Raw genomic sequence first — 26,076 nt, 5'->3', positions numbered from 1 at the left:
GCTGCGCGCTCCCGATCGCGCATGCGCGGTCATCTCCCGGCCGCCTCCATTGTGATCGGCTGTGTCATTGGAACACAGCCGATCACGTGGGAAACAGCCATGCCTATTGGCTGTTTCCCCCCTGCCGGTGACCGGCTGTGTCCCGGGGACACACCGACACCGGCAGTGCACGGCGGCGCGCCCGCGATCGCGCGCCTGCCGTGCTTGAATGGGCGGACGTCATATGACGTCCGCCCAGGATAATAGCCGCACCGTCCCGCCGTCATATGACGGCGGGCGGGCGGTAAGTGGTTAACTATCCCACTTCTATGCCTCCTTGAAAAAACAATTCGGGCGATGATGGAAGAGGATGTGGCACAGGATGAGGAGGAGGAGGAGGATGAAGAGGTAACATTTCCAAGGCTTTCAGGGCAGTCATTCGCAAGGGGCTCCGAGGGTGGGTTCCTGCACACGCAAACGCCAGGGACGCAATTGTCCAGCAGGGGCACAGTTCTGGAGGATGAGGAGGATGAGGAGGAGGAGGAGCTGGAGGAGGAGATGGAACCATGTTCACAGCAGGGTGGCACCCAGGCCAGCTCATGGCCATCACTGGTGCGTGGCTGGGGGGATACAGAGGACACGGACGATACACCTCCCACAGAGGACAGCCTTTCGTTGCCTCTGGGCAGCCTGGCACACATGAGCGATTACATGCTGCAGTGTCTCCACAACGACCGCCGAGTTGCCCACATTCTAACTTGTGCTGATTACTGGGTGGCCACGCTGCTGGATCCCCGTTACAAGGACAACGTACCGTCCTTAATTCACTCACTGGAGCGCGATCGCAAGATGCGCGAGTACAAGCGCACGCTGGTAGACGCCATGCTGCTGGCATTCCCATCTGACAGCGGGGCCACAGTGGAAGCACAAGGCAGAGGAGGAGGAGGAGGAGGTCGCCAACGCAACCAGGGCACCGCCAGCACCTCAGAAGGCAGGGTTAGCATGGCCGAAATGTGGAAAAGCTTTGTCAGCACGCCACAACAAACAGCAGCACCAGCAGCTCAGATGGAACGTCTTAGCAGGAGGCAGCATTTTACCAACATGGTGGAGCAGTATGTGTGCACACGCCTACATGTAGTGAATGACGGGTCTGCCCCCTTCAACTTCTGGGTCTCCAAATTGGGCACATGGCCTGAGCTTGCCCTTTACGCCTTGGAGGTGCTGGCGTGCCCTGCAGCCAGTGTATTATCTGAACGGGTATTTAGCACGGCTGGGGGCGTTATAACAGACAAGCGCAGCCGCCTGTCCAGAGACAATGTGGACAAGCTCACGTTCATTAAAATGAACCAGGCATGGATCCCACGGGACTTTTCCGTACCTTATGCAGAATAGCAATGGATACCGACCTTACCCACCCATTGTTCCATTTTTGCTCTTTCTCACTCTTTTGGGGTGTACCCTCATTTAAAATTTTTGAAAAGAAGCAGTGTTGGCTACCTCGTCCTCCTCCTCAGGGCCAGATTAATGTAGGGGCTATTGGAGCTGCAGCTCCAGGCCCCTACCTTTTATATAGGCCCCGGGTTGGCCATATTCACTGTTACCGCTCTTCTGTCACTTGTAAACACAGAAGTCTGGCTTCTATGCTCGCTTCCCCAGGCAGCACCCTCAGAACCTCCCCACACAGCGCGAAGGCCGGACAAGGAGGGACAGTTGGCGATGCATGGATGTGTTTATGGGCTTCAGAGACAGCATCCCATGTTGAATTAGGCATGCATGGCTGCACCCTTCCTCCTCTGGGTGCATGGCAAGGCACGGCCCTTAAGGCCCTTCAAAATCCTCAGCACCAAGCCCATGATGCTGTTAATCCGGCCCTGGTCCTCCTCCACCGCCGCTTCCACCTACACCGCCCATAGGTGTGCGCAGCCTATTGCATTAAGGTGTGCACCCCAAAGTTGAAATACACATGCATGTGTTTGCCAGCAGGGAGAGTAATGTATCGGGGCCATGTACCTGTAGGCAAGGAGAAATAGAGCAGAGCAGGTCCCAGGGAGATCTTTCCCATCTCCTCACTGGCAATGCTATGTGCCCTAGGTGATTAGGGTGTGCCCAGGCACACCCAGCACACCCTGTGCGCACGCCTATGTCACCGCCACATCCACCACCACCTCAACCTCCCTCCTACTCCATATGGGCCTCGTCCTTCAGAGATGAAGAAGAACATTGTTTTATTTTTCTGTTTTTTTTTGTTGTTTTAAGTTATTTCCCTATCCACATTTGTTTGCAGAGCACTTGCCATGCTCTTAATTACGTTTTGCTGCCATTTGCAGCACTCTAGCCCTTTCCTTTGGTGTTTTAGAGCCATTTTAGTGCCTTAAAGTTCGGGTCCCCATTGACTTCAATGGGGTTCGGTGTCCGGGAAAAGTTCGGTAAAAGTCCGGGACACGGACCCGGACTTTTTTTTAAAGTTCGGCCGAACCCGTCGAACACGGACATCTAGGTGTCCGCTCAACCCTACTATATAACATTCCCAAAAAAAAAATATTTAAAAATCTAGTTTTTTTTTCATTTTAGGCCAATTTCTTTTCTGCTACATATTTTGGTTAAAAAATATTGCAATAAGCGTATTTTGATTGGTTTGCACAAAAGTTATTGCGTCTACTAACTACGAGAAAGATTTATGTCATTTTTATTGTTTTTTTTTTAAACTAGTAATGGCGGCGATAAGCGATTTTTAGCGGAACTGCGACATTGCGGCCGACAGATTGGACCCCTAACTGACATTTTTGACACTTTTGGGGGGGGACCAGTGACATTACTACAGTAATCAGTGATAAAAATATGCACTGTTACTGTAATAATGACACTGGCAGGGAAGGGGTTAACACAGTGAGTGATTAAAGGGTTAAATGTAAGCCTAGGGGAGTGATTCTAACTGTGGGGGGAGGGGCTTGTGAAATGACCATAGAGACCTGTGATCCTATATAGAAGGATCACAGGCGCTCAGTGATCATTCTAGGGAGAAGAACGGTCAGCTGTGTTTACAACCGCAGACCGTCCTTCTCTCTCAGCGGGGAGCGATCGCAGGTGACCGTCGGCAATCGGAGCCACCTGCCCCATGCATCGGGTCCCTGCTGTCGAGTGGGGGAGGGAGCGCGCTGCTTCCGGCGTGCGCTTGCTCCTTAGCAGCAGGCGCGCGACTGACTTAGTGCTAGGTCGGTTTGCACAGGAGGGCCTGCCTGCCGCAGTATATCTGCGGCAGGCAGTCAGGAACAGGTAACAGTGAGAGACAGAATAACTACAGAAATAATCAGAAAAACGCATTTCAAAAAAGTTATAAATTGATTTGCATTCTAATGTGTGAAATAAGTGTTTGATCCCCCATCAATCAGCAAGATCTCTGGCTCCCAGGTGTCTTCTATACAGGTAATGAGCTGAGATTAGGAGCACTCTCTTAAAGGGAGTGCTCCTAATATCAGCTTGTTACCTGTATAAAAGACACCTGTCCACAGAAGCAATCAATCAGATTCCAATCTCTCCACCATGGCCAAGACCAAAGAGCTGTCCAAGGATGTCAGGGACAAGAGAGCTACACAAGGCTGGATTATTTGCAAATGGAAGAAACACAAAATAACTGTCATTCTCCCTCGGTTGGGGGCTCCATGCAAGATCTCACCTCATGAGGTTTTAATGATCATGAGAACGGTGAGGAATCAGCCCAGAACTACACGGGAGAACCTTGTGAATGATCTCAAGGCAGCTGGAACCATAGTCACCAAGAAAACAATTGAAGGACTGAAATCCTGCAGCGCCTGCAAGGTCCCCCCCCCCCCCCGCTCAAGAAAGCACATGTGAAGGCCTGTCTGAAGTTTGATAATGAACATCTGAATGATTCAGAGTAGAACTGGGTGAAAGTGTTGTGGGCAGATGAGACCAAAATCGAACTCTTTGGCATCAACTTAACTTGCCGTTTTTGGAGGAGGAGGAATGCTGCCTATGACCCCAAGAACACCATGCCCACAATCAAACATGGAGGTGGAAACATTATGCTTTGGGGGTGTTTTTTCTGCTAAGGGGACAGGACAACCTCACTGCATCAAAGGGACGATGGATGGAGCCATGTACCGTCAAATCTTAAGTGAGAACCTCCTTCCCTTAGCCAGGGCATTGAAATTGGGTTGTGGATGGGTATTCTAGCATGACAATGACCCAAGACACACAGCCAAGGCAACAAAGAGGTGGCTCAAGAAGAAGCACATTAAGGTCCTGGAGTGGCCTAGCCAGTCTCCAGACCTTAATCATATACAGTCAGGTCCATAAATATTGGGACATCGACACAATTCTAATCTTTTTGGCTCTATACACCACCACAATGGATTTGAAATGAAACAAACAAGAATAATTTGAGGGTATTTGCATCCAAATCAGAAGAAAGGTGTAGGAATTACAACAGTTTGTATATGTGCCTCCCACTTTTTAAGGGACAAAAAGTAATGGGACAATTGGCTGCTCAGCTGTTCCATGGTCAGGTGTGTGTTATTCCCTCATTATCCCATTTACAAGGAGCAGATAAAAGGTCCAGAGTTCATTTCAAGTGTGCTATTTGCATTTGGAATCTGTTGCTGTCAACTCTCAATATGAGATCCAAAGAGCTGTCACTATCAGTGAAGCAAGCCATCATTAGGCTGAAAAAACAAAACAAACCCATCAGAGAGATAGCAAATAACATAGATAACATGAGGTGTGGCCAAATCAACTGTTTGGAACATCCTTAAAAAGAAAGAACGCACCGGTGAGCTCAGCAACACCAAAAGACCCGGAAGACCACAGAAAACAACTGTGGTGGATGACCGAAGAATTCTTTCCCTGGTGAAGAAAACACCCTTCACAACAGTTGGCCAGATCAAGAACACTCTCCAGGAGGTAGGTGTATGTGTGTCAAAGTCAACAATCAGGAGAAGACTTCACCAGAGTGAATACAGAGGGTTCACCACAAGATGATTCTAGACGTCAGCCTTGAAACCTTAGTAACTTGGAGAGGATCTGCAAAGAGGAGTGGGACAAAATCCTTCCTGAGATGTGTGCAAACCTGGTGGCCAACTACAAGAAACGTCTGACCTCTGTGATGCCAACAAAGGTTTTGCCACCAAGTACTAAGTCATGTATTGTGAAGGGGTCAAATACTTATTTCACTCATTAAAATGCAAATCAATTTATAACTTTGAAATGAGTTCTTCTGGATTTTGTTGTATGTTATTGTTGTTGTTATTCTGTCTCTACCAATAAATATATAGACTGATCATTTTTTTGCCAGTGGGCAAACGTACAAAATCAGCAGGGGATCAAATACTTTTTTCTCTCACTGTAAGTTTTATATATATATATATATATATATATATATATATATATTTATTTATATACACAGTATATATAAATAAAAGTGTGGAAACTTTTTGAAGATCTCTTGTATATCGTTAATTCAGCAGTCCTCTTGCTAGTCTAGTACTTTCATGAGTTCTTCTTCTTGTCCAACTGTAACAATTGGGCAGTCCTTACTCCTGCACTAAACAGAGCTAACATTATGTGTGAGCACCATTTAGTGCTGTAATATAGTCAGCCCGGGCTCAGGGGGCAGGTCAATGACAGCCAGGGCTTAAAGGAAGTGACTTGCATGATACTGCCTGTCATTTAGCCTGGAAGGCCGGCGCCATTTAGTGGTGGAATGGAATTACTGCAGGTGACAGCTCCTGATTGAAGGTTAGAATTGCAACAAAAGCTGCTTATTTTATTTTTAATGGGCTATTTTTTATTTAATTCTTCTTTTTTTTGCTGGAGTTCTGTCTTAAACAGTCACCTCTGTCGTATTCAGCATTCCTGTAGGTAAGCTTGTCAAACGGCAATCTTTTTAATGTATTGTTTTCTCGTCTAAGCCCTGTGTTTTGGCAGCAGACTTTAGCGTATTACATATCTATCTTCTACTGATGGATTAGCAGCTAGTAAGCACATTGTTCATTGCTTTTCCGATGACTCAGTTAACACCCCGAAGCGGTGGAGATAGAAGTGCTTTGTGCTGGGTAGCACACCTGTTCTCCATCTCCGCTCTCTCTATTAAACCTGGAGGAGATGTAAACCTGAGACGGGTAGCTCCGAGCTAATAACGCACAAAAGGTTCATTTTTTTACATCAGAGGCTCATTCACACCGGGCTGCATTTTAATTCCAATTGACGGAAATGCAGATCTTCAAAAAAAAAAAAATACATTGTTAATTTAGTGGCCACACACATACAGTATCTCACAAAGGTGAGTACACCCCACACATTTTTGTAAATATTTTATTCTATCTTTTCATGTGACAACACTGAAGAAATGACACTTTGCTACAATGTAAAGTAGTGAGTGTACAGCTTGTATAACAGTGTATATTTGCTGTCCCCCCAGAATAACTCAACACACAGCCATTAATGTCTAAACCGTTGGCAACAAAAGTGAGTACACCCCTAAGTGAATATGTCCAAATTGTGCCCAAAGTGTCAATATTTTGTGTGGCCACCATTATTTTCCAGCACTGCCTTAACCCTCTTGGGCATGGAGATCACCAGAGCTTCACAGGTTGCCACTGGAGTCCTCTTCCACTCCTCCATGACAACATCACAGAGCTGGTGGATGTTAGAGACCTTGTGCTCCTCCGCCTTCCTTTTGAGGATGCCCCACAGATGCTCAATAGGATTTAGGTCTGGAGACATGCTTGGCCAGTCCATCACCTTTACCCTCAGCTTCTTTAGCAAGGCAGTGGTCCTCTTGGAGGTGTGTTTGGAGTCATTATCATGTTGGAATACTACCCTGTGGCAAGTCTCCGAAGGGAGGGGATCATGCTCTGCTTCAGTATGTCACTATACATGTTGCCATTCATGGTTCCCTCAATACACTGTAGCTCCCCAGTGCCGGCAGCACTCATGCAGCCCCAGACCATGACACTCCCACCACCATGATTGACTGTAGGCAAGACACACTTGTCTTTGTACTCCTCATCTGATTGCCGCCACACACACTTGACATTATCTGAACCAAATAAGTATATCTTGGTCTCATCAGACCTAAGGACATGGTTCCAGTAATCCAAATCCTTAGTTTGCTTGTCTTCAGCAAACTGTTTGCGGGCTTTCTTGTGCATCATCTTTAGAAGAGGCTTCCTTCTGGGACGACAGCCATGAAGACCAATTTGATGCAGTGTGCGGTGTATGGTCTGAGCACTGACAGGCTGACCCCCCCCCCATACCCCTTTAACCTCTGCAGCAATGCTGGCAGCACTCATACGTCTATTTCCCAAAGACAACTTCTGGATATGACGCTGAGCACATGACCTCAACTTCTTTCATAGACCATGGCGAGGCCTGTTCTGAGTGGAACCTGTTCTGTTAAACCGCTGTACAGTCTTGGCCCTATAGCTCAGTTTCAGGGTCTTGGCAATCTTCTTATAGCCTAGGCCATCTTTATGTAGAGCAGTAATTCTTTTTTTCAGGTCCTCAGAGAGTTCTTTGCCATGAGGTGCCATGTTGAACTTCCACTGACCAGTATGAGAGAGTGAGAGTGAAATTTAACACATCTGCTTCCCATTCACACCTGAGACCTTATAACACTAACGGGTCACATGACACTGGGGGGGGGGGGGGGTAATGGCTAATTGGACCTAATTTGGACATTTCCACTTAGGGGTGTACTCACTTTTGTTGCCAGTAGTTTAGACATTAATGGCTGTGTGTTGAGTTATTTTGAGGGGGACAGCAAATTTACACTGTTATACAAGCTGTACACTCACTACTTTACATTGTAGCAAAGTGTAATTTCTTCAGTGTTGTCACATGAAAAGATATAATAAAATATTTACAAAAATATGAGGGGTGTACTCACTTTTGTGAGATACTGTAAAAGTATGATAATACAATCAATTAGGGCAACCAAAATTATCAAATTGAATGGAAATCACAAAGCAAACATCAATATGTTGAGCTCCCTCCCAATCAATTTGAACCCTAATTTCAATTTTTTTATTTTGTCAGCTGCTTCTGATCATTCAAACAAACCTGCAGTTTCAGGAGATTCAATCATAATTCAGATCAATTAAGTGATAATTTTTAATAGATCTTTCCATTTTTAAAGAAAGGTGGCTATACAATTAATGATCGGTTCTAATAAACCAATCTCTGAATTATCAAAAAGACAAATAACATGTCATTTATTGATTGGCTGAACAAATCACATGGCCAGCCTAAAGCGGTTGACTTTTTTTTTTTACCTACATGTAAGTACAATGAATATCCCCTAAACCAAGTGTCTTCAAACTATGGCCCCAGTTGTTCAGGAACTACAATTCCCATCATGCCTAGTCATGTCTGTAAATGTGAGAGTTTTCAATGCCTCATTGGACATGTAGTTCCGCAACAGCTGGGGGGCCGTAGTTTGAGGATCCCTGCCCTAAACATACACCATTTAGAAGATATTCACCCTGTATGCAACCGCTGACATTAGCGGTGCATGCGCTCTGAAGGTCTGGCGTATTGTTCCGAAACTTCAAACCGGAAGCGAGGGTGATGTCATCGCTGTTCCGGTCACTCAAAGCGCCAAAGCGCCGGAGCCCAGAAGAAACGCCGGGGGAACATGTCAGCTCCCTCAGAGGTGACCAGGCGCCACTGTGGGGGCTTTGTTCTAAGGTAGGTATCAATGTATGAAGAACCCACCCATACTGATTTACCTGGGATATAAGGAAGCAACAAGTGAAACACGTTGAGAAGGGCTTCATCTATAATCTCCATATGTACGGCGCTTACTTGTGTTTTGTGTATTACACTCTTGATTTCTTTTTGGAGGGGGGTTTGTTTAGCTTGTTGTTTCCTCAGAAGTGGGGTGCAAACATGTTCATACATTGGCTCATTGATGTAAGGGGAACCCCCCTGGCCCAGGTACACTTGTCTGGGTGGGTTCTTCATATATCCATGAGCAACTGTTCACCCGACTCCTGAGGAAGCATCAAGTGAAACACGTTGAGAAGGGCTTCATCCATAATCACCATATGTACAGTGCCTATTTGTGTTTTGTGTATTTTTTTGGAGGAGGGGGTACGAAGATATAGCGTGCAAATGTTCATATAAAGAGAGATGTACTTAAACATTTTTTTCTTTGCCCTGACATATCCTATAATGTTGAACATGTGACCCCAGTGTCCACACATATACATACCTTGTATGTCAGGCCTCTGTATGTATCCAAACCCTCTACAGCATGGGTCAGCATCACAGTGGAGCTCACACAGGAAAAATCTAAGGGGGACACAAAAAATACAATTTATTTTAGTGGTTATCAACTAGTAGTGTTTTTTTCTATCCCCGGGACAGCAACTGGCTACATGTATCTCTAGCATAAAGCTCTCCCTCCGATTCAAAGTTTTGAAGTAGGAGGGTCAGCATGGCAGCCATGCAACTTGCATTTTCAGATGGAGAGGTTAGCAATAATACCTGTATAGGGGAGTTAAAAACCACAAAAAAAACCTCCTGGCTGCTACAGCACTGACAGATGAAAGTAATCAGGTGGCTCTATAGCATCCCCCCACGCTTCCATGCATCCAGCCTCCATTGTCCCACTTGCGAGCCTGGGACCAGCATGGCGGGTGTTCTCAGATAGAGGGGAGGTAGACCAGTGAATGTCCATACGCTTATCTTCCCTACCTAGTAAGAACAAAGAAGTGAATAGCGTCACTTCCAGTTTCTGCTGTCACTTTCTGGGGAAGATGCTTGTGAGGCACTAACTGAGCTCTATTAGCTTTAGTGGAAGAAAGGTGGGACATGAGCAGAACAGCAAAGATACATCCATAATCCAGCAAAGAGACATCCCTAGTCCAGCAAAGAGACATCCCTAGTCCAGCAAAGAGACATCACTAATCCAGCAAAGAGACATCCATAATCCAGCAAAGAGACAACCCTAATCCAGCAAAGAGACATCCCTAGTCCAGCAAAGAGACATCCCTAGTCCAGCAAAGAGACATCCCTAGTCCAGCAAAGAGACATCCCTAGTCTAGCAAAGAGGCATCCCTAGTGCAGCAAAGAGATATCTCAGCAAAGAGACATCCCCAATCCTGCCACTACAGAGAGGGACTTTGGCGGTAACACACACCAGATCAGTTTAGGGTTCAGTGCGCTCACCTTCTTCCCAGTGTGTGAAGGCCCTTTCTACCCCAGTGCAGCTGTCACAGTGTGCCGGACGGTGTTAGGAGAGAGCCCGCTGTTGTCCCTTGAGTGCAGCTGTATCTCCAGCGGCCAGCCTGGGAGGCTTCTGTCCCCTGCAGGTGCCTCCTGTGTGTCGTCTCTCCTGCCTTCTTCTGCACCACCTAGTTTGCTGGCGCCAGGCCTGCTTTAGGCATGGCTTAATAGCGGGAAGTGAGCGGCGGCCATGGTCTGTGTTAGCCCTGTTCGGACCGAAGTCACAGCTTACCTCCAGCTGCGTGGCCTGGTCATCAACAGGCCGCTCTTCTTAGGACATGAAGCCCGGAGGCCCCCGGCCCATCGGGCAAATGCCCGGTGTGCCCTATGGCCAGTCCGGACCTGTATGCCATAGTTAAAGTAATAATACTAGGTCCATTATTCATGGTTAAATCTAAACTGATGACCTGTAGGAGCTTTTAAAGCATCACCTATGGTAAATTTAGGGTACAGACGTATGCTACTGTTTAATGGGCGTACACAATTTTAAGGCTTGACATGTTGGGTATCTATTCACTTTGGAAAACCTAATCTTTTATACTGTGATTTGACATGATTTTATTGTGTCTGCGGATTCATAACTTACCCTTTAGAAACACTTTCCCCGGTCACTATTATCCGGTTTCTCACAGTGATCTCCGCCAGCTTGCGGTACGGCACATGTACGTAGAAGTTTTTTACTTTATTACTGAGAGTCTCTGCAGAAAGGAAAAACACTCAGCATCCAATATATACGGCTCCATATTTTTGTAAAACCTTTATTTAAGGTATATCAGAGAAAAACACAAATTTCCCATGAAAACATAAATAGACAATGCATATACTAGATCAGCACAGCAGTATCAAGGCAATACCGAACGGCTTGCATTCCATGAAAAGAATACAAAATAGATGAAGTACCGAGCAACTGACCAACTATGATTACTCTACTCCAGCCGGGACTAGTGCTTACTAAACTGTAAGGAGTGAATTAAAGTAAACATTTTATAGAACTCTGTAGCCTACACACATGGCGCACACCTCATTGGCCCCAATTTAACTTTACAGTTCACGTGTCCTGTTTTTGATTTCGGCTGTAAGGGTAACTGGCACTCGATATCAGTACGCCTACCATGTGTTTCTTTGTAGTCAATGATGTTTTCACAAAAAACAGCAAAAATATTGTGTCTAGTCGCTGATGTGCTGATTTCATGGAGTAAAATATAGCCTGCAAGTCCATCGGACGAAATGGGAAAAATTGCCAATACTTTTTGACAACAGTGGTCAGGTTGTTGGTGTTTAGTGGAAATTATTTTGCCAACTCCCGACACCCAGTGTGAAGTATTTGCCTAGTCCATGATGTCTATTATAAAGCATTTGCCTAGTTCCTTAGGCCCAGTGTGACTTATCTTCCCACTCCCTGGTGTCCATTGTAAAAGTATTTGCCCAGTTCTTATTGCCTAGTGTGAAGTATTTGCAATGTCCCTGATGCCAATTGAGGAATGTTTGCCCAGTCCCTGAACCCTAGTGAAAAGTATTTGCCTTCTGTCTGATGTTCAGTGTGATGTATCTGTCCATTACTTGATGTCCAGTGTGTAGTATATGCCTAATAGGAAGTATCTGCCCAGTCTTTGGTTTCCAGAAGAAAGTGCTTGACCCAAACACAAATGGCCACCAGTAACTATTTTTCTCAGTTCCTGGTGCCTGGTAAATAAAATATTTTGCCCAGTCAGTGGCTAATGGAAAGTATTTTCCCAAATCCCTGCTGTCATTGAGAAGTATTCTTCCAAGTTGTAGATGCCCGGTGTGAAGTATTGTGCCCAGTTCCTGGTTCCTAGTGAGAAGTATTCTGCCCAGTTGTAGATCCTCAGTGGGAGGTATTGTGCCCAGTTCCTGGAGCCTAGTAAGAAATATTGTGCCCAGTCATGGATGCCCAGTGGGAAGTGTTTTGCCCAGTTCTCTGTGCCCAGTGAGAAGTATTGTGCCCAGTTCTCTGTGCCTATTAAGAAGTATTGTGCCCAGTTCTAGATGCAAAATTGGAAGTATTGTGCTCAGTTGCTGGAGCCTAGTGAGAAATAGTGTGTCCAGTCATAGATTCCCGGTGTGAAGTATTGTGCCCAGTTCCTGGTCCTTAGTGAGAATTATTGTGCCCAATTGTAGATGCCCAGTGAGATGTATTGTGCCCAGTTCCTGGAGCCTAGTAAGATGTATTGTGCCCAGTTGTAGATGCTTAGTGGACAGTGTTGTGCCCAGTTCACTGTACCTAGTGAAATGTATTGGGCTCAGTCAGATTCCTCATGGGAAGTATTTTGCCCAGTTCCTGGAACCCAGTAAGAAGTATTGAACCAGTCTTAGATGCCCAGTGGGAATTGTTTTGCCCAGTTCTCTGTACCCAGAGAGAACTATTGTTCCCAGCTCTTGGTGCCTATTTAGAAGTATTGTGCACAGTTGTAGATGCCCAGTGGTATATGTTTTGCCCAGTTCTTTGTGCCCAGAGGGAAGTATTGTGCTCAATTTCTGAAGCCTAATGAGAAGTATTATGGCCAGTTGTAGATGCCCAGTGGGAAGTGTTTTGCCCAGTTCTCAGTGCCCAGTGAGAAGTATTGTGCCCAATTCTCGGTGCCTATTAAGAAGTATTATGCCCAGTTTTAGATACCCAGAGGGAAGTATTGTGCTCAGTTGCTGAAGCCTTGTGAGAATTAGTGTGCCCAATTGTAGATGCACAAGTAGGAAGTATTGTGCCCAGTTCCTGGAGCCTAGTGAGAAATAGTGTGTCCAGTCATAGATGCCTGGTGTGAAGTATTGTGCCCAGTTCCTGGTCCCTATTTAGAAGTATTGTGCACAGACGTAGTCTTGTAAATGCCCAGTGAGAAGTATTGTGCCCAGTTCCTGCAGCCTAGTAAGATGTATTGTGCCCAGTTGTAGATACCCAGTGGACAGTGTTGTGCCCAGTTCAGTCAGATTCTTAGTGGGAAGTATTATGCCCAGTTCCTGGAGCCCAGGGAGAAGTATTGAACCAGTCTTAGATGCCCAGTGGGAAGTATTGTGCCCAATTCCTGGAGCCTAGTGGGAAGTATTGTGCCCAGTCCTAGATGCCCAGTAAGAATTGTTTTGTCCAGTTCTCTGTGTCCAGTGAGAAGTATTGTGCCCAGTGGGAAGTATTGTGTCCAGTTCCCAGTGTCTAATGAAAAATACTGTCTGTGGGAATAATTTTGGATAATCCTCGCAGCTCAGGGGAAAGTATAGTTTACAGTCCTGATGGGGAAAAACACCCATCTCTAGTTCCTGGTGTTAAGTATATAATTCCATCCCCTGAAACCAGTGAGAACTTTTACTGCCTAGAGAGAGGAGCACCACCGAAGTTAAGTGCCCATTCAGAGAAAACAAAATTGTCTTATTCCTGCGCCATTCCTCCTGATCTGTATCATTCATATTGAATATTTCACCCCCCCCCCCCCCCCAGTCAGACTGTTATGTGCGCCTGATACAAACCTTTCCTGCGATACAAGCTCTGGGGAATATGGTTCAACACAATGTCACAACTAGCTGGAACGAGGTCAGTATAGTTATTACAATTCCATGTGTCCGGGTATACGATACACGTAAAGAATTCCTTCATCGAGTCCCTCAATTCTACCAGACGACACCAGGACTCTTCTTCTTTACAGCCTGCAAAGGAAGCAGACAAAGTCAATTTTCCATTTCCAGTGAATGTAAAACCATTTATCATCCAACACAAACCTATCCGGTTTCACTGGAGTTACACTCACTTAATGGTTGCTGATTGAACTATTTACACTGAAATATTAGCTTCTGGCACTCCAAAAATTCACATACTAATCCGAGTTATAATGGGCAAGGCTACAATTATGTCACAGTGACCAAAATACATAAATAATAGCTTTATACACCCAGTGACCAAAATACAGCCCAAAATCTTTTTTTTTTTATACACATATACAGTGCATTGCGAAAGTATTCAGCCCCCTTGAACTTTTTGACCTTTTGCCATTCCTCCTGTGAATGCCGAGGCTAACACATGATTGCTTGTTATGAAATAGACAGTCCTAGAAACCAGTGAGCTACCATGACCGCACCATTGGGGGGGACCTGGGGGGGGGGGTGGTGTTGTGGATTCTGGAAAGAAACAGAGACCATAGTCAGACCTGAAGACCTGTGTGAGAGGCCAGTGACCCTAGCTGCAGGCCAGGTAAAATCTTGCGATGGGTCAAGTTTGGCCCTGCTCTAAAGTGATGTATAATGATTGTGCAGTAATAATATCTATATCACAATATATATTAAAATATTCAATGCACCATCTATATTACAAAACCAGTGGCTTGAAGTCTTACTTACGGGATTGACACCAGTTGTGAGCTTGTTGGGGTGTGTAGCGATCTTTGGAAATCCAGTACTCAATGTTTGCTAGGACAATATCTTGCTTTATCACAACTTCATTATTGTTCACAGGAAGGAACAGGTCCTGTACAGACTCTGCAGAGATATAGAACAGGTAGTGTGTTATTAAAGCAGGCAGTGAAGGGGCAGTTTGGCAACGGATAGTTGGAGTCCATGAGTCCCTGGTGTAGGACAATGGTAAGTAACTGGAGGGTCAGACTGCCATTAAATTATATATAAACTTGATTACTAGAGGCTCTTGTAATCTTATGGCACTTTTCCACTGCAAGTACCGGCTCGGCTCCACTCGGCACTACTTGGCCCAGCTCGGCTCAGTTTGCTTTTCCACTGCGTGGTACGAGTCGGCACCTTTCAGCACTGTATAGGCTCTACTCGGCTCAGTTTGCTTTTCCACTAAAGTAGTAAGTGGGTGGGATTACAACGATTCTCTGACCAATCAGTGGCTAGTAGTGACAAACCATGAAGGCTGCATGCAAAGGATTGTGGGATATGGTATTGGTACGGCCCGCTTGGAACCCCAACCGAGGTGGTACTGTTTAAGCGAGCCATACCATGTAGTGGAAAAGCGCCGCTGTAACACAAACCGTACCGAACCGTTCTAACACGTACCATGCAGTGGAAAAGCGCCAAACCGAGCCAAACCCAGCCGTTCCATGCAGTGGAAAAGCGCCATTAGTCATTTTTAGGAATGTGACATATCATAAAATCTTCGAACAAGTTCACTTTGGCATCATCCCATAAATATATTGGTAACTTTGTAAACCATACCAGGTACCTCAACTTTCATAAGAGAAAAATAGCAAAGAAAGAAAAATGATATAGTCTACACCAGTGTTTCTCAACCTTTTTTCTGTCAAGGCACCCTTTTAAATTATTCACAATCTCGAGGCTCCCCTATCTAAAATGTAAAAAAAGCTGAACTAATAGTTTTACATAATGCAGCAACATCCACACATGTAGGACGCTTAGCCTTAGAGGTGATTTAGGCCGGCCAGTTCAGCAAGGAATGGGCACTGTGGTGGTACAAAAGTTGATCTAGGAATGGGCACTGTGGTGGTACAGAATTTGATCTAGGAATGGGCACTGTGGTGGTACAGAAGTTGATCTAGGAATGGGCACTGTGGTGGTACAGAATTTGATCTAGGAATGGGCACTGTGGTGGTACAGAAGTTGATCTAGGAATGGGCACTGTGGTGGTACAGAAGTTGATCTACCGATCGACTTCTGTACAACCACCCTGTTGGATTTTCTCCACTCGATCGGCGCTGCAGGCAATGCTTATGAGTGTATTCTGATGATGGGGAAGTCTCCCCCCTGTCACAATCCAATGACACAGCGGGGAAGATTCCCCCATTCACCTTGAACGTGTGGATGGAGGAAGCAGCCCAGTTTTATTGTTCAACCCGCTGGTTAAATAAAATAAACTGACTTATCTATGGGCTGCATTGGTCTTCCAAAGCAGATACACCTTTACACCCTTGTACTGCCTAGTATCCTAGCATTTTCCCCCGCCGCCGAGCCAATCCGAATTCACAGAGCGATTCGGGCATGCGCATTAGGGACCTGCCCGTGAAGCCACAAGGCTTCACTGCCGGGTTCTCTCACGGGCAATGGCAGCGGCAGCACCCGACAGCTGATGGAAACATCGGCTTCGGTGCCGACTTCGCTGGACTCCATGACAGGTAAGTGTCCTAATATTAAAAGTCAGCAGCTGCAGTATGTGTACAGTATGTGTAGCTGCTGACTTTTAATGTTTGGAGGGGAGAGGGGAGGCTGGAACTCCGCTTTAAAGACCAGTCACCACAGATATACTGCGGCAGGCTGGCTTTCCTGCGCAAACCGAAGTATGGGTACGGGTCTCGAGCACGTGCGCCGCCAGCGGTGCAATCATGTGCCCGCTCTCTAACCCTGCAGCTAAGCAACAGGTCCAGGGGCCGCAATGACCGCCTGGAATCCGGCAATCGCTGCAGGGACTGACAGAAGGCGGTGTGCCGTTGTAAACATGGAACACCACTCATCTGTCACTGATTGAAATAGGGCTCCTGTGTTCCTGTTATTTCGGAAGACAGGAGCCCTGTTTCCATCAACCAAGTCTGGCCCCCACACAGTTAGAATCACCCCCTAGGTACAGATTTAACCCTTTGATCGCCCCTGGTGTTAACCCCTTCCCTGCCAGTGTCATTATTACAGTAACAGTGCATATTTTTAGCACTGATCACTGTAGTAAAGTCACTGGTCCCCCCAAAAGTGTCAAAAGTGTCAGTTAGGGGTCCGATCTGTACTATATGTATACTTTTTGTACTATAAATAAATGTATTTATTTTTATTTGCCTTTGTTTGATATTTTGGGCACATTCAAATCCCCATCTCCAGGATTTACTGGCTTTTTCCCCTCTTCCCTTCCCTTTCCTCCCCCTTTTCCCTTCCCTATTCCCTGCCAGACCTTGGCTATACTGTACATTTTTGCATTTCCAGAGAACGGTGCCAGAATTGTATTGACAGAGACGCACTCTTCACCCAATTTGCACTTAAGTTTAATCCACTTTGATTTTGCCTTCCTGGAGTCCTCAGCCTCAGGGTGTATATACCGTTTCTTTTCTTTTTATTGTTGTAAGCTTTGCTGGTTACACCCAACCAAGATTGTGAATGGTGGCACCACCTCATTTATTCATCTTAGTGGTTGGGCTCCCAAGACCAATTTTGTGTTTGGTACGGTCCTCATTTTTCTCCTCATCAACATGCTGAAGAAATTTTAATATAAAACCTTTCCATTTTCAGACCAAGTGATGTCATCATACCCAGACCTAGTGAGGTCATCATACCTTATTTTAGACCAAGTGATGTCATCACTGGGCCTCTATGCTTCTCTGTGTAATGCAGATATGTCATGGCTGGTTAGAGAGGCTGGCAGGATGATGTACATAGCAGGGGCCTAACTACAGGGGTTGCAGGGGTTGCAATTACAACCGGGCCCCATGCTCCAGTGGGCCTGTGCGGCTCCCCTGTACACCTGGATAGGAGGGATGGCGGGGGCAGCATGCAGAGAAATCACTGTCCTCCTTTTTCCTTCTGTAGCTGCAGGAGGAAAATGGAGGAGATTGGTTCCTCTGTATGCTGCCCCTGCCGCCACTCCTATCCAGTTCACTTGTGTTCTGTTGTCTCTGGGCCCCTGTGTGCTACCCTGGTCTCCCCCCCCCCTACTGTGCTGCTAGGTTCCTCCCTTTCCACTCCTGCCGGCTGCTGCAGGGGATGTGTCACAATAGAAAACCAGGACGGGGTCGGTAAATACGTAATTTACCAGCTCCTTCCTTTTTCTGAATGGACAGAGTCATAGTCAGTGACATTGTAAAAAAATAAAATAAAATGATAAAAAAATAATAAAAATAAAATACCAAAAAATAAAAACTACTGACACCAGTGGGTGAACTTCCAGGATTGCAAAGGTCACACTTGCCACCGGGCCCTGGCATTCCACCACCGTGGGGAGGCCCCAAGATGACAGGAAGGGGGACACTGCAGAACTTGTGAAAGGGTCCCGCTGTGGGACTGTAATAAAGGGCCACAAGAGTAAGGGGCCCCAGGATCAGTGGGAAGAGCCCCAGGCTTGAAGGGAAGGGCCCCGGCCAGGGGTCCGGGGGCCCCCTTATGGTTTCTTGCACCGGGGCCCTGAAGGTTCTAGTTACGCCTCTGGTACATAGCTTCTTTGAAATATCACAGCACCCTGCCTCAGCACTCCTCTAAAGAGCCCTCAGTCCTGATGCAAGCAGTGGGTTGGTTCTTCGGAGGAGGTATGCAAATACCAAAATGCCTTGATGAGTGGATGTCTGGAGGAGTGGGCGTCCCTAGGCAGGCTGTATTTGCATGCAAGCCACCCTAAGTAGCACCCACATGTGTTGCTGAGCCTTCATGATTGAAAAAACTGAAATCCAAAAAATAAAAGTGGTGGGCCAGGGACACTCAGGCTGGTGAGGAAGCTAGAAGATGCTGGATGTCCTCCAGCCAGAAAATGAGGCAGGCTCTATCTGAGTTGCTGAAGAATCAATGCACATTGTGAGGCTCACAGTGTGCAGTGACAGTGAAGTCAGCAATTTCTGTCCAGGAGAGGGAAACCTTTGCAACTGAAGGTGAGGCTAGAGTTCAGCTTTAGGGACCTGCAGCCCCTTTGGCATTTACCTCTTCGTAGAATGCCGGCTACCTCTGTGCCCTACTGTGGGCTGCTTCCTTCCTCTGACCCCCATCATTGTAGGCCAGTGATGGTGAACTTTGGCACCCCAGATGTTTTGGAACTACATTTCCCATGATGCTCAACTACACTGCAGAGTGCATGAGCATCATGGGAAATGTAGTTCCAAAACATCTGGGGTGCCAAAGTTCTCCATCACTGTTGTAGGCCTTACATAGTGACATGTCACACAGAGATGGGGTGGTTTTAAGCAGTGCTGTAAGGTGAAATTTGGAGGCAATTTTGATGAAGTGTTTGAAAGGGAAAGATCAACAAATTTGATGCAAAATTAAAGCAGTATTAATCCCAAAAACAATCATTTATTTTATCGCAGTTTATCATATCTTAGATGTGATGGCAGCATTAGTTTTCTTTTTAGGCTTTCTCTTATTTTCAACTGGTGATCTAGCTAATACGTCTATTATTTTTCACAAGCTGTCATGCAGATGCAGTAGTTAGAGGGTGGAGACATAAACCATTTACCACTGACAGGGGTGCTTTCAACAATCAGCTTTTATGTATTTATTTAAAACCTTTATCCCAAAAGGAAAAAATAAACTGTTTGCTGTAACTGCTTATAAAGTGTGAGCTGGAGTTTGTCTTCAGTTTTCTAGTGTATTTAAATCTGCTAATACATCTAACACCCCCCTCTCACTAGACTGAAAATGCTGCTGCCCAAAGGTGCCCCCTGTGCTCCTTCATCCAGAGGGGAGGGGTGCTCTAACACAGGAGGTGTGTTACTGGCCAGATCACCAGGTGAAAACAGAGGGAAAAAGCCTGAAAAAAGAAAACAAATGCAGCCACCACATCTAATGATTGGTAACTAAGCTGCAATATATGACATTTTTGGTTTTGGGTTTAATACCGCTTAACCACTTGCCGACCGTATACTGTATATATACGGCGGCAGAGTGGCTCTCCCAGGCAAAACCACGTATCGGAATGTCATTTGCCTGGGAAGAGCTAGGGGGCGAGCGCGTGCCACCGGTTGCGCCCTCCCCCTCCCGATCGTCAACGGGGAAGCTGGCACGTGTGTCAGACGGCTCAGATTGCCACCTGACACTCTCGATCTCTCCCCACTGACAAAGAAGGACGGACAGCTGATGTAAACTCAGCCAACCGCTCTTCTCCCTGGAATGATCACAGAGCCCCTCTGATCCTTCTATATAGGATCACAGGTCTCTATGGTCATTTCACAAGCCCAGCCCCCCCCCCCCCCACAGTTAGAATTACTCCCCTAGGGTCACATTTAACCCCTTGATCACCAACAGTATTAACCCCTTCCCTGCCAATGGCATTATTACAGTGCATAGGTATAGCACTGATTACTGTAGTAATGTCACTGGTCCCCCCAAAAGTGTCAAAAATGTCAGTTAGGGGTCCGATCTGTCCGCCGCAATGTCGCAGTCCCGCAAAAAAAATCGCAGATCGCCGCCATCACTAGTAATAAAAAAACTATAAAAATGACATAAATCTTTCCCGCAGTTAGTAGACGCGATAACTTTTGCCCAAACCAATCAAAATATGCTTATTGCGATTTTTTTATTTACCAAAAATATGAAGCAGAAAACAAATTGGCCAAAATTGTTAAATTTGGATTTTTACATTTTTTATGTTTTATATATATATATATTAGAATGTTATATAGCAGAAAGTGAAAAATATTGTCTGTTTGTTTTTTTTCAGAATTGTCACTGTTTTTATGTTTATAGCACAAAAAATAAAAATCGCACAGCTAATCAAACACCGCCAAAAAAAAAGCTCTATTTGTGGGAAAAAAAAGGACATCAATATTATTTGGGTACAGCGTGGCACGACCACGCAATTGTCCGTTAAAATAACGCAGTGCCGCATCACAAAATAGGGCCTGGTCTTTAAGCAGGAAAATCTTCCGGTCCAGAACTAGATAAAGATCAGTGAAATTATGGTTAGGGTCAGGTGTTCAACTTCAAAAGCCTCATGTCAAAAAGTCAATGTTCCAATTACTTGTGAGTGGTTTCCTGTAAATATTTGTAAACTAATCCAATAAAATACACACATTATTCCTAAATAGTGCAAGCAGTAAAAGCACAGATACCTGTAATATTAGCATTGTCCTGGGAAGCCCCCTGCGGACACTCCGCCTCATTGGTCACAGTCATAACATCTGCAACACAAAACCAATATTATTTTCCCGAAAAAAAAATTAATTGTAATTGAGATCTTGTGTTGATTTGTATATTACGTTGTTTATTCACCATAAGGTATACACCATGAAGATTATATCTATAGTTGGATCCTGAAGAAGCTCATTACCTGAGCGAAACACGTCGATCCACCTAATTATATGTGGTATATTATTATAAGTTAACACTTATGTTATGCTATACATAAGTAATTATTTTTAATCATGCATTTTTTTTTGTATATTGTCAAATAAAATCTGCATATATTTTTTAGATACTGTCTGTTGATACAATTTGTTTTGGACACATTTTTTAAAAATCCCCTGCTCTTTCTCGTCTGCTATGTCAGACTTGATACATTTACATATGTTTCACTTATAGGGGATGGTGGCAGAATTTGTAAGACAGCTACACACTCTCCACTTAATTTTGATGAAAATAAATGAACGGATCTAAATAAATAAATCTATCATAGTGCAAAATAAATGTATCCACAAAAAACACATGAAGTGTTCAGAAAAGTGCTGGTGCAAAAATAAAATCTGTAAACAATTAAATCTACAGAAATAACACAAAAAAAATGTGTGATCAAAAATCCATATACTACATAAAGTCCATGAGATCAATAAACTATTGTCCAAAATAATAGCGCCAAAAATCTATGGTTTTGTGGACTTTTTGCCATGCTATCTTTTTGGATTTTAACATTTTTCTTTAACTTTATTTAAAATGTGATATGCATTTATGAATCTTATTATTAATGTAACATATTATTGATTCACTTAGTCCCGGTTCACACTGGTGCGATGCGGGAAACCCTGCAAATCAGTGCCGGTTCCCGCATCGCACCGGAATCGCACATTGGTTCACACTGAGTTCTGCGAATCGCTGGGGGTGTCAATGTAAAGTTAATGAAACCCCCCCCCCGGACTGGTTCGCAGATCGCAGTACGAACTGTGAAATGGTGCAGGTGTAAAAACCCATGTGATCTGATTCCAGTGCGAACCAAAAAAAAGGGTAAAGCACCATTTTTGTGCGAATGCGATGCGATTTCAGCCATACATTCTGTATGGCTGAAATCCCATCGCACAGACATTGCATGTGATCTGCACCACAATGCGGTGCAAATCACATGCAATGTCTGGAATCGATGGGAATCGATGGGCCGAACACCCCCCTATTCAGTTCGCACCAGAACATCTCAAACAGAGAAAAAGTTCTGGCGAAAATGCAAACTCTATTAAAGTCTATGGGACACGAACATGAAAAATTAAAAAGTCCTCATTTTAAAGGCTTATATGCAAGTTATTGCCATAAAAAGTGTATAGGGGTCCGGGTATTGCCCTGGGGGACATGCATCAATACAAAAAAAAAAAAATGTAAAACGTTCGTTTTTACAGGAGCAGTGATTTTATTAATGCTTAAAGTGAAACAATAAAAATGAAAAATCCCTTTAAATATCGTGCCTGGGGGGTTCCCTTAATGTGCCTGTAAAGTGGCGCATCTGTACGATGTATGGAGCCTGCTGCAGCAATAAAGAAAAAATGTAATTTAAACTTGCTCACAGCTGTAATGTATTGTTGGCTCCCGGCAATACAGATAAAAAAAAATGAAAAAAAGCGCGTGCCCCCCCCCAAAATCCATACCAGTCCCTTATCTGAGCAAGTAGCCTGGCTGGCCAGGATCGGAGGGGGGGGGGAACGAGTGAGCGCCCCACCCCCCCTCTTGAACCATACCAGGCCACTTGCCCTCAACATGGAAAGGGTGCTTTCGGGTGTCCCCCAAAGCACCTTGTCCTCATGTTGATGGGGACAAGGGTCTCTTCCTGACAACCCTGGGCTGTGGTTGTGGGGGGTCTGCGTATAGGGAGGCTTATCGGAATCTGTAAGACCCCTTTAACAAGGGGGCCCCCAGATCCCTCCCCCCCCATGTGAATGGATATCGGGTACTTCGTACCTCTATCTATTCACCAAAAAAGTGTACAAAAAAAAAAAAACACAAAAGCGAGTTTTTGACACGTCCTTTATTAAAAAATAAAAATAAAAAAATAGTGTCACCCGATGTGAATTCATTGTCAATCATGTCGCCCGCCACACCCGAAAAATAGAAAGAAAAAAAAAAGACGCTCCCGCCTCTTCACACGCCTCCCGCGTAATGAGCTGTTTGAGCTGTGACAGCTCTTTTATAGGAAAGGGGTGGGGACACCCGGTAGCACCGCCCCTTCTAACGTTATGTAAGTAATTTATTCACTGCACCAGCGCAGTGCATTATGGGTTGCTCGTGATGTCAGAAAAGGAAGGGTGTCCCCGCCCCTTTCCAATAAAAGAGCTGTCACAGCTCCAACAGCTCATTACGCGGGAGGCGTGTGAAGACGCGGGAGCGTTATTTTTTTCTTTCCTATTTTTCGGGTGCGGCGGGCAAACTTCCCGCCGAGCACCCCATTTGTTTGTGTTTTCAGTGAACCCGGGAACAGCTGATGTTCGACACCAAGCCCTTCCCTATGCACTAGTGTGAACCGATACTTAAAGTGAACGGCACCATGCGTTTTTGTATTAATTTAAATGGATTTTATATTTATTTTATATTAGGGAGAATGTAGCAGGGAGAATGAAAACATGCAAACGTAAGTGAGAGTTTCCAGAACTCCTAGCTGGACAGGAATAAATGGTAGTGGGATCCCACTGTGGAAGTATCCAATAGATTTAAGAAGTCAGGGGCTGACTCCGTCCACCAGGCTCTGCTAGTAACTAAATTATCATTTTTGGATGGGCTAACACTTTATTTAAAAGCAATAAAAAAAAAAAGTTATCAAATTTGCACTACAAACATTACCTGTGCGTAAGAAGACGCTCTGGAAAGCAGTGAAAAGTTCCTGGATCTCTTCTTTGATGTCCTCGGTCAGCTCTGTGCTGTACTCCACCATCCCAACACTCTGAGACAACAAGGAGTAGCCTACAAAGTGAAGAATTGTCTTCCTTACTACACAATGTTTAGTAAAATTAAAGTGGTTGTAAAACCCTCAAATATACCCAGTGAAGGGACTGGCCCCAGGTGATACACAGAGATTAACCACTTGCCTACAGGGCACTTTCACCCCCTTCCTGCCCAGGCCAATTTTCAGCTTTCAGCGCTCTCACATTTTGAATGACAATTGCGCGGTCATGCTACACTGTACCCATATGACATTTTTATCATTTTTTTTCACACAAATAAAGCTTTCTTTTGGTGGTATTTAATCACCTCTGGGCTTTTTATTTCTTAAAAAAAAAAAAAGAAAAAAAGAAAGAAAATTTTGAAAATAAATAATTTTTCTCCTTCACTGATGTGCGCTGATGGGCACTGATAGGCTGTACTGATGGGCACTGATGAGGTGGCACTTATGGGCACTGATGAGGTGGCACGGATGAGGAGGTACTAATATGCTGCACTGATGGGCACTGATAGGTGGTACTGATGAGCACTGATAGGTGGCACTGATGGGCACTGAGAAGTGGCACTGATGGGCAGCACAGATGGGCACAGATGGGTGGCACTGATGGACACGGATGGGCAGCACCATCAGTGCCCACAATCAGTGCCCATAGTGCTGCCAGTCAGTGCCCATCAGTGCCTAGATAAGCAGGCACTGATGGGCACTGACTGGCAGCACTATGGGCACTGATTGTGGACACTGATGGTGGAGGCTGTTCTGGTGCACCATCATATGACGGCGTCCCAGAACAATAGCTGCACTGCTACGCCATCATTTGACCGCGGGCAGGTAGCAAGTGGTTAAACAAATCCTACTATTTATGTTGTATCTGTTTCAAGGCCGGGACAAGGAGTGGGCAGAAGGGACGGCTGCCCCTGGCACTGTGGTATCATATGAGGTACGGGGGCACCACAAGGAGATTGGGGTGGAGGGGATTTGTGTTTAGAGGGGGGATTTGGGGGCAGCAGGAGGTAAGAATTGCTCTAGACAAAATCTCCAGGTACCACAAAATTTGGGATAACTGGTACCACTTCACCTTCTCAAACCATTATAGAGTACGAATGTCTGCCAGAAATTAACTTGTCTAATCATTTCTTTTTATGAGACTGTGATATATCTTTATTTGATTAATGACCGAATCCTATCGAATGATTACGGCCAAAGCTCCTCTCTATCCCCCTGTTTCTGTACCCCCCCTTTCCTCTCACCTTTTTTTTTGTTTTTGCGCTCTTCTCACTCCTTCCTTCTACCCCCTTCTGTCACCTCGGGTTCAGGTTGGCAGTACAGGCTCAGCCGAACCCTATCAATCATTTTCTTGTTATGATGCTGATAATTTTTGATTACATGTTATAGTTTGAAATGACGTATGCATTTGACACTGCTATGTGTTTTCCTACATAATTACTCTGTAACATTACCTGTTCATGCCATATCCTGTCTTTCACTTGAAGGACTACATTGCGTTTGTTATATATTCTTATTTTACTCTCAATAAAATTCAGTTGTTTAAAAAAAAAAAAAAAAATAATAATAATTGTTCTTAGGCCCTGTTCACATAGGGGCGACGCTACTTCGCGCCACGACCTCGGAGCGGCCGCCACGGACTTCATAACATTGAAGTCTATGGCGGTCGCCTCCTGGTCGCCCCAAAGAAGCTCCGGACCCTTTTTCTAAGTCGGAGCAACTTGTGTCGCTCCTATTAGAACGGGTCTGCAGCTTCCCTATGGGAGGCAACCTAAGGCGACCTGTGAGGCGACCAGGTCGCCTCACAGGTCGCCTCAGTGTGAACCGGGACTAAGAGGGGACATTTAGGGAGATGTGCTAGGATTGGGGTTTGGGGGGCTTATGCTAGAAAAGCTAATATGGGAGAGGAGGGGGGTATTTGTGCTAAGAAGGGATTTTTTTGGGGGGAGGGGGATTAGTGCTAGTTGGGCTTGTTTGGAGGGCACTATTTGTTCTAGGTAGGGACATTTTTTTTTCTAGGGGGGGGGGGGGGGCGCTATTTGGCATGCTCGCCCTGGGCTCTAGATGACCTTGTCCCGGCACCGATCTGTTTATCTGCAGTCAGGGCTGCAGATAAGGCAGTACAGCCA

The 26,076-nt window shown here is 45.3% G+C and overlaps 1 protein-coding gene across 1 annotated transcript in view; it reads right to left on the bottom strand.

The window, feature by feature from the left end:
- TG (thyroglobulin) overlaps window positions 1-26,076 on the bottom strand; it is a gene marked incomplete at its 5' end in the record, with an annotated part of 481,401 nt that overhangs the window by 290,122 nt on the left and 165,203 nt on the right. The window contains 6 exons of the mRNA XM_082259019.1: window positions 9,212-9,291; window positions 10,814-10,925; window positions 13,699-13,875; window positions 14,563-14,700; window positions 20,925-20,993; window positions 23,845-23,964. Coding sequence (XP_082115145.1) covers window positions 9,212-9,291; window positions 10,814-10,925; window positions 13,699-13,875; window positions 14,563-14,700; window positions 20,925-20,993; window positions 23,845-23,964 — 696 coding nt within the window. The remainder of the gene's footprint in view (window positions 1-9,211; window positions 9,292-10,813; window positions 10,926-13,698; window positions 13,876-14,562; window positions 14,701-20,924; window positions 20,994-23,844; window positions 23,965-26,076) is intronic.

The sequence above is a fragment of the Pelophylax lessonae genome (genome assembly GCF_965119305.1).
Source record: "Pelophylax lessonae genome assembly, chromosome: 5".
Taxonomy (NCBI): Eukaryota; Metazoa; Chordata; class Amphibia; order Anura; family Ranidae; genus Pelophylax; species Pelophylax lessonae.
This window is presented reverse-complemented; position numbering and strand designations above follow the sequence as displayed.